Source organism: Corvus kubaryi, unplaced genomic scaffold (assembly GCF_017639235.1).
Source record: "Corvus kubaryi isolate FWS band 111438036 unplaced genomic scaffold, C.kubaryi_AGA036_p1.0 132, whole genome shotgun sequence".
Taxonomy (NCBI): Eukaryota; Metazoa; Chordata; class Aves; order Passeriformes; family Corvidae; genus Corvus; species Corvus kubaryi.
The window spans coordinates 6,773,752-6,781,856 of NW_024580666.1; the positions used below are offsets into that span (position 1 = coordinate 6,773,752).

Below are 8,105 nucleotides of genomic sequence, written 5' to 3' on the forward strand. Positions count from 1 at the left end.
TCCTTTCTCCAATTAGACTATGAAGAAAAAAGTCTATAAAAGAGTTTGTAAAATAATTAAATCAATCAATCTTGCTGCACAATTCCTGCCTGCTGGATCTTCTCTCCTCCTCCTCCCTATGGCTGCGGGACACGGTGATATACCGTAGGAACCAGGCCTGCGGTAATATTGCTCCACTTACGCAGATTCTCATCCACTCTGCCACCATCCTTCTTTTGAGATGGCTTAATACTTGCATGTGCTGTTTGCCCTCAGAAGTAGCTGATCTTTTGAGGCTGAGTCTTCAGCAGTTGAAGTTGTATTCCTCTTCCTCTAAACGTCCGTTTAAAGATGTTGCCATGATGGAGAAGGGACATGCCAACAGGAAAACTGTGTTCAGAAGTTGGGACCCCGTGTTAGAATGATGGAGGAAAATCTAAGAGTATATTAATAATTCCCGCTATCACTGACCTTGAACAAGTCATTGCTCTTCAGTTTCCCCATCTGTAGTATGGGGATAATAATACTTTCATCAAAGGAGCATTGTGCAGTGTGATTAATTAATGTTTTGAGATCTTTAGCTGAAAAGACCCTTTTGAAGTGCAAATTACTGTTATCTCTGAGGTGGCTGATGATATTAAATAGTTGTGCAACATCACACATGCGTCACTTCCAGGCAGTAAAGAAAGAAAAAGCTCTAATATAATCCTTTTAAATTACTTTATTTTAATTAAAATTCTCAAACAGTCCCACAGTATCAGGCACTGTTTTGGCAGCAGAGAGCATTCTTTTCATAGTGCCTGGATGTGACAGATGTGCAGTGTTGTATCTTCCTTTGAAAATCAACCACTTGCATAGCTGGTTTGAAAGACCTGCTACCTAACTAGTCTCCACTCTGGTAATTATTAAGGTTTATTATTTTCAGTGAAGCACAGCCTAAAGATTCTGATTAGAGTAAGTGTAGAAATAATGGAGTTTCCAGAAAGAAAGAGATTTTCTTGAAGATTAAAAATAACCAGGGATAAAGTATTATTAAATATTGTATTTGATCATGTATATGAACATTTGTGCGTGGCTTCTTTGTTAGCAATTCACTTCGGGTTCTCATCCTCTGATACTGTGGGTGGAGGGGGAAAGCATCTGCCTTTAAAAGCATGCCTTGCCAGGCAGCCAGCCCCTCTTCCTGCTGCCAGGAGCTGAGATCATCAGCCAGGGGAGCATGGTAGCACCACCCAGTGCCATACCAAGTGTGCAGCCACAGGACTCCCACAAATGAGACTTCTGGTGCTTTTGTGGTTCCTCCAAAATGCCTTTGCATCCAGGAGGAAAGCACCAGGATCCAGAATAAAAGAACTCAAAGATTCACTTGCTCTGTTGCATTTCCAGGCCTGATGCTCACTGCAGCCATGTGTGTTTACAATGCAAAGCGGTGTTTAACTGAAACTAGAAGTATTTTATCCTTATTTTAGCATCCTCTTTGTGCCATCTCCAGTGCACACTGAAGGGTTGTGCGAAACTCAGCCATTCAATTCCCTCCAGGCTGTCAGACTGCTGACTTCTGAATCATAGCTTTGAGATTTTTCAGCGTGCTAATTCCAATTAAAAATCATCTTTTGCCTAGAATTCAGCAGCCCTTGGGGCCAGGGATGTTCTGTGGTTTCTCCCTGCTGGAACTCAAGCCTTCTGGAGCCATCCCTGTTGCTGTACAAACTTGTGCCACAGAGTCCATTGTAACTGAGCCATTTTATCACTTTCACTGCAGGAATGGAGGTGGCCGCAGTGGGACATTTTGTGCAATCAGTATTGTTTGTGAAATGCTTCGACATCAGAGGGCTGTTGACGTATTCCATGCTGTGAAGACACTGAGGAATAATAAGCCTAACATGGTGGACCTTCTGGTATGAGCTTTTTAACTGCACCATTAAATAGAAAATGTTCTTTTTCTCAGAAGACTCAGTAAGATTTCCAGGATTTGCAGTGGGAGTTGTTCACAAAGCAAGCAAGTCATTTTCAAAGGGGATAATGAAGTCACTTCACTTGTAAGAGTATTTTTACACTGCTTTCTTCCCAAGGAGACTTTGTCTCTGTTCGTTTGAATTTTTTAAGAGTTTTAAACTTTCAGATGAACATCCTTATTAATTTTCTTTTCTAGCAGGCTGAACTAAGTGGAGAGCAGCCCTTGCATGGTAGAAATAATAGTTATGTAAAATTAAATGCCAGATTTTCAAATTATATATTTTATAAATAGCTTAATCGCCTAATATTTATCAAAGCCATGAATTTCAGTTTGACACCCAGAATATTGCATTTAATTATGGTTGCTCTATCTCATAGAAAGATTAAAGAAGCTCAGAAACAAGGGGCCATGTGCAATTATTTTCCTAGAGAGTGTTTTATGAGCTTTTTTCCTAAGTGGAGAAGTGCTGAAGTGCCAGCTGCTATGCCAGAAGAGCTGCAGAACAGCTTAAACCAGCAGGTTCTTACACTCCAGTGCGTAGTTTTGTACTTGGAGATGGGTGTAGTGTGATACCCTGTTCTGAAGCCTGGGCTATAAAAGACACTGTTTTACAACATTCTGCTGCAGAGGTGGCTGCTTAAGAGGCAGCTGCATTTGATTTAATATCACAGGCAGGAGGAAGCAGCATCTGGGCACTTTCAGGGATTGAGCCAATTTTGCAATCTCTGGTTAAACAAGTTGGGGTCACTTCAGCAACTTTTCCATAGCACGCCTGGGGTGAGGCAGAAGACATCTCACTGAGCTGGTCCAACCTCCTGTAATTTTAGGAGAGGACCCCTCAGATGAGCTGAGTGTGACACACTGGAGAATAGGCAGAAGGAGGGAGGCTTTCACATACAGGTGAAGGCAAGTAGGGAGGGATATCCGTCTCCTCACCACATGGATGGCTGTGCCTCCTCTGTCCTGTGGGAGAATGGTTCCCACCACATCCCCCATCACAGTGCTCTCTGCTAGCCTGCCTCTGAAGTCCCACACCCTCTCCTAGGCCCAGCTCTGGCCAGATATGTGGAAAAAGGCCAGATGTTGTCAGCTGTGCAAAGCAGGGAGGGAGTTCATGAGCAGCGCCACAGGGCCGTGAGCCAGCAGTGTGGAACTGTGAGTCTTGTATCAGTGAGAAACTATCAGACTTCCACAGTGGTGGGAAGGAGCAGCTTGGTTGGCTTCTTTTCCTCTAGTTTATATTCTCAGGAGGAGAATCATCATGCTGAGAACCATACATTTTTATTTCCTAGATATTAAGAAAAACGTCCTACTACTTCATTCACGTAGTATAGTTTGGACAGGGATTTGGCAGGCCTGCTGTTCTCTGTTCTCCTAGAGCCTAAGTCCACAGAACTCACTGATCTCTTACTCATTTATTTTATAGAAATAAAAAGAAAATCACTAATGTAGATGTACAGTTAAAGAAAAAGCTCTCTATAAATTCCCATTTGTGACAGTTCTCCAGGTTTGTCAGGCAGTTGTGTCCATTTTTCAGCACAGAATTTTTTTAATCGAAAAAGCTAAATGTATTATTTTAGATATAAAAGTACCTTTTAGTAAATTGAGAGTGGTATTGGGAATGCCTGGAAGGCATGGGAAGGCCTTGTAGAGCCTTTTTTTATTAGGAAATTTCAAAGCACTTGTGAAGGAAATTAGTATTGTTTTCCTTATTTTACAGGCAGAGGAATGAAGGCAAGGGACAATCAGGATTTTTCCCATTATCACATAGTGCACTGACTGTGCAGAGTTAGAACAGCATCTCTTCAGTCTAGCTCTGCCACCTCATAGGAACAAATATTTGAATTAGGCAGGTTTCAATTTCCATGTAGATTGCTTCATGGTGAAAGGGAATTGGGACACTTGAGTTCTTTTCCTGGTCTTGTTACTGACTTCATCCTTTATGACCTTTCTTATATGAACGTGTCTTTGCCTCAGTTTCTCTATCTGAAAAATTAGAACAATAATATTCATCTACCTTGTAAAATTTTATGGCAAAAAATTAAATGCTCTAAATCATTACATTATTTCACAAAAATAGTTTTAAGACTGCTTTGTCAATATGTATTGTGCATTTTCTGACTAGATACAAGGCAGTCTTTACCACCCACTTAGAGATTCATCTCTTAATTGCATTGAAACCTTTGGTTTTCCTCCAAGTGTAAAAGTCTGAATGCCACATCCATACAGTATGGAAATCTATGCAATTTTTCAACCATCATACAAAGGTAGCACATGGTATAGCAAAATCTCTATTACGGAATGCCCAAAGCATTTGGTGATAAATGTTACTGGGCCTACCCACAGGTGTCTTAGAAAATAAATTTAAATATAACCTCTCTGAAGCTAGATAGTCTAAAGAGACTTTTTATTATCCACTATCAAGTGAATAATAAAAATGTCCAAAGGACACCAGTGAGTGAACACAGTAAGAAATAATCTATTTCTGCCCTTTAAGACAGGTATTTGGTTTACTGAAAATGACAGTTATTCTGCTGGATCAGTAAATCAGCATAAAGTGAGAATGGAGGAGTAGAAATGGATGAGTGGCTGATCTCTTATTTTGATCTATTATGTAGTTAGAGAATAATTTCCATTTATTTAGAAACATATATGTAATAAAAGCAGAAAAGGAATTTACATAATACTCTGTTGTTTCCTTTCTTCTTTTTTTAAATTCTTTTCTCATTCTGAAGAAGACACAAGCAGTTTAGGGAACCTTGCAGGACTTTAAACCCTCACATACAACTCATTCATCACTTAGGTTATATGTGCACCGAAGACTTGTTTTCTTTTGACATGACATTTCTCAACAAAATAACTTGGAAGTGGTCCATGCTTGTTAATAGCTTTTGATTTTATTAATAGTATATGGTCTTTTGCATATTAAGTGGACTCTCTTCGCAGCTAAAATGTGACCCAAAATCACAAGTACAGGCCAAAAAAGTTAATCCTTTAAAGTGGTGTTGCTTCAGTGAAAAGAGAATATATCTGAAGATCTTCCTACTCGTGATGTTGGGGAAGGCTTAGTGCTGTCAGCTTGTTAAATCTGTTGTTTTTTCCTAAATGACAATATGTGCTTAGTTATCTTTTATTAATTGATTAAAGTCATAAGCAAAAGAGGCATTTCAGTATCAGAAATAGTCATAAAAGTGGCAGGTGTTTCCAAATTGAATTTTCAGAAGCCAGAGCCCTTAGATTCAGGGAACCTGCACCTACTATTTCTTTCAGCTCTTTTTTTCATTTAAATATTTGTAGTATTTTTAAGTATTGCGAGTAGCAAGAATGGAAACAGGAGAGGGGTATGGGTGCACATAAAACTGGGAAGTTGTCAGTGACTGCACCATTTAAAGTTTCAGAGTGGGCAAAGGTTAGTCAAAAACATCTGTCCTCCCCATTCCACTGAAGATGTGAAAGGGGCCAAGTCATGACCCTTTGTCCCCGAAGATGCAGAGTGGGTTTGCATCCCTCAGGAAGGGGATTTCCCTGGGACTTGCTCTGTTTCCAAGCAGTTGCAAGTAAAACCAGCAGGTCTGTGTTTGGAGCACAGGGCTGGCACCTGAAAACTTAGTCTGGTTAACAGGAAAACTGTTAAGAGCCTAAATGGAGTGTCACTGCCAGTTGCTAAAAATTAATTGGAATTAATCCAATTAGTTTAGCTCAGGCCTGATCTCACAAGGCTATTGCACAGTCTTGTGGGTTGGGTCTGGGCTGCAGATAGAGGACCAGCAGTAAGCAGCTCTTGCCCTGAAATGTAGCAAGTGCATGAATGACATTAACATGAAAGTTGCAATCTGGGAAGTACTAAACACTGGGTCTATTTTAAGATACACATTTCCAGGGAGGAATTTCAATAACTCCAATTCTGATAAAGTGCTACATGAGCATTTTGACAGATGACAGAAGGGTTGCAAGTCAATTTGCTTATGTGCAGTCAGTTTTTCTCATACAAGTGTATTAGAGCAGCTAAATACTCATCTAACATGAGCAGTACCGTTAAGTTACTATGTCTAGAGTCCATTGTCAGGTTAATATAAAGATTTTCTTATCTGAATATAAATTGGATTTGCAAACTGGTTCCCACTGACAACAGCTGGTAGTAAATAATTTTAACAGAAGAGAATTATTGACCCCCTTAATTAAGTTTCTTCAATAACTGACTTTGTGGTTTTCTTTTGATTTTTCAGGATCAATACAAATTCTGCTACGAAGTGGCTTTAGAATACTTGAATTCTGGCTGATTGTCTAAACAGCACAGACAAAGCTCCTCCTTTCACCACCACAAACAAAGCAAGTCACTTCATGATGTCTGTGTAAATGAGATGAAGACTTCTCAGTGTTATGCTTATACTGCTTTGTATAATTGGCTCTTTTTAAGAGCCCCAAAAGATGTTTATAAAACCGCTTGCACTGCCCAATTCCCACTCTAAAGCTGCTGCTTGGCACCCCTGTGAGCCTACACCGAACCACGTGGCAGTCCTTGAACACCGTATTCATACTCAGCCATTCATGTGGTGAAGCAGCATAGTCCTCTGGTAAATAAGAGAGCACAATTATATTCTTATGAAGGAATTTGTACTTTTTCTGTTACATTTCGTTGCCTGTGATTCTCAGTTCTTGTCACAGCCTAGTGTACATTTCTGTTCTGTGGAGAATGCTGTCTGGCATTTTGATAATATATGATTTTAGTTATATTTGTATTCTAACACGTGCATAATAAACGAATCATATGTACCTTATCTGAACTAACAGAAAGACATGTACCAAATCATGTTAACTTTGTTGAGTTGTAATTTCTATCCACTTTGTACCATTTCAGAGAGAGAATCTTGATAGAAATGCAGTTAGAAAATGCAAAAGAAAGGATGCTCAGATTAATATATCCAAAGCTTTTTCATTTGTTTATATTGTAAATATTTTTTGATTTCATCAAATTATTTATTCATTAAAATGATTTTTTTTGGTGAAGCACAGTGAGTGACAATCATTTTTATTAAGCCCTGGAAATGCTTACTGTATGATAGTGTAAACATTTGTTTACCTTGTATGGATTCTCAGCTCAATAAATAATTACATACATGATAAAATCTTGTTTAATTTAATATCTCTTGGCATCTGAGTGCCTTCAACTAAGCCTCTTTTCAGATTAAATCTAGTAAATACTGAGCTATCTCCAGTGAGTGTTTATTGTGTGATCCCATGTTGATCCAGCCAATAGCAAGGTCATAGAATCACAGTCATAGGATGGTTTGGGTTGGAAGGGACCTTAAAGATCATCTCATTCCAACTCCGCCTGCCATGGGCAGGGACACGTTTCACTAGACCAGGTTGCTCCAACCTGGCCTTGAACACTTCCAGGGATGGGGCATTCACAGTTTTTCTGGGCAGCCTGTTCCAGTGCCTTAAAAGTGAAACATTCTTCCTAATACCTAATCTAAATCAGCTCTTTCTCAGTTTTAATCCATTCCCTCTTGTCCTGTCATTACAACCCCTTGTAAGAAGTCCATCATCTTTCTTGTAGTCTCCCTTCAGGTACTAGAGGGTTGCAATTAGGTCACCCTGAAGCCATCTCTTCTCCAGGCTGAACAAACCCAGTTCTCTCAGCCTTTGCTTGGTGGCCTCCTCTGGGCCTCTGCTCCAGCAGGTCGATGTCCTTCCTTTGCTGGGGACCCTGGAGCTGGATGCAGCTCACCAGAGTGGAGTAAGATGTGCCGTGCCAGTATATGAAAGAGGTGAATTGTATACTTAAAAATGCACTTGCACAAATGCAGAACCTGAAAGATGCCCTGCTCTGAAGAAGAGATGGTGTTGTGCTGGCAGTACTCTGTCTTGTCACAGCAACCCTGTGCAGCCCTGGGCATTCCCTGCCATTCCCTCTGGGCCTGCTGCTGTGGAAGGGGTGATGGTGCACTTGCTCTTGAGATGCATGACTGCTATGAGGGGCATGTAATTCCTTCTGTTAAAGATGTTAAAGATACCAATACTAGAATGGCTGGTGGGGAAGTTACTAAAAAAAATGGTGAAACTGCTCCGTTACTAGAGCTGTTGTCAGTACTGCCAGTGGACAGGTTTACACCATTAAAGCTTCTGAAAATGGCTGTACTAACCTTCCATGGTGTTTGGGTGGTTC

The 8,105-nt window shown here is 40.2% G+C and overlaps 1 protein-coding gene across 13 annotated transcripts in view; it reads left to right on the plus strand.

Annotated features, from left to right (window-relative positions):
* Positions 1 to 7,062, plus strand: part of PTPRM (protein tyrosine phosphatase receptor type M) — a 454,918-nt gene extending 447,856 nt beyond the window's left edge. For all 13 annotated transcript variants that reach the window (XM_042031127.1, XM_042031137.1, XM_042031118.1 and 10 more), the window contains 2 exons: positions 1,742 to 1,877; positions 6,163 to 7,062. In XM_042031127.1, coding sequence (XP_041887061.1) covers positions 1,742 to 1,877; positions 6,163 to 6,216 — 190 coding nt within the window. In that variant the 3' untranslated portion in view covers positions 6,217 to 7,062. The remainder of the gene's footprint in view (positions 1 to 1,741; positions 1,878 to 6,162) is intronic.
* The last annotated feature ends 1,043 nt before the right edge of the window (positions 7,063 to 8,105 follow it).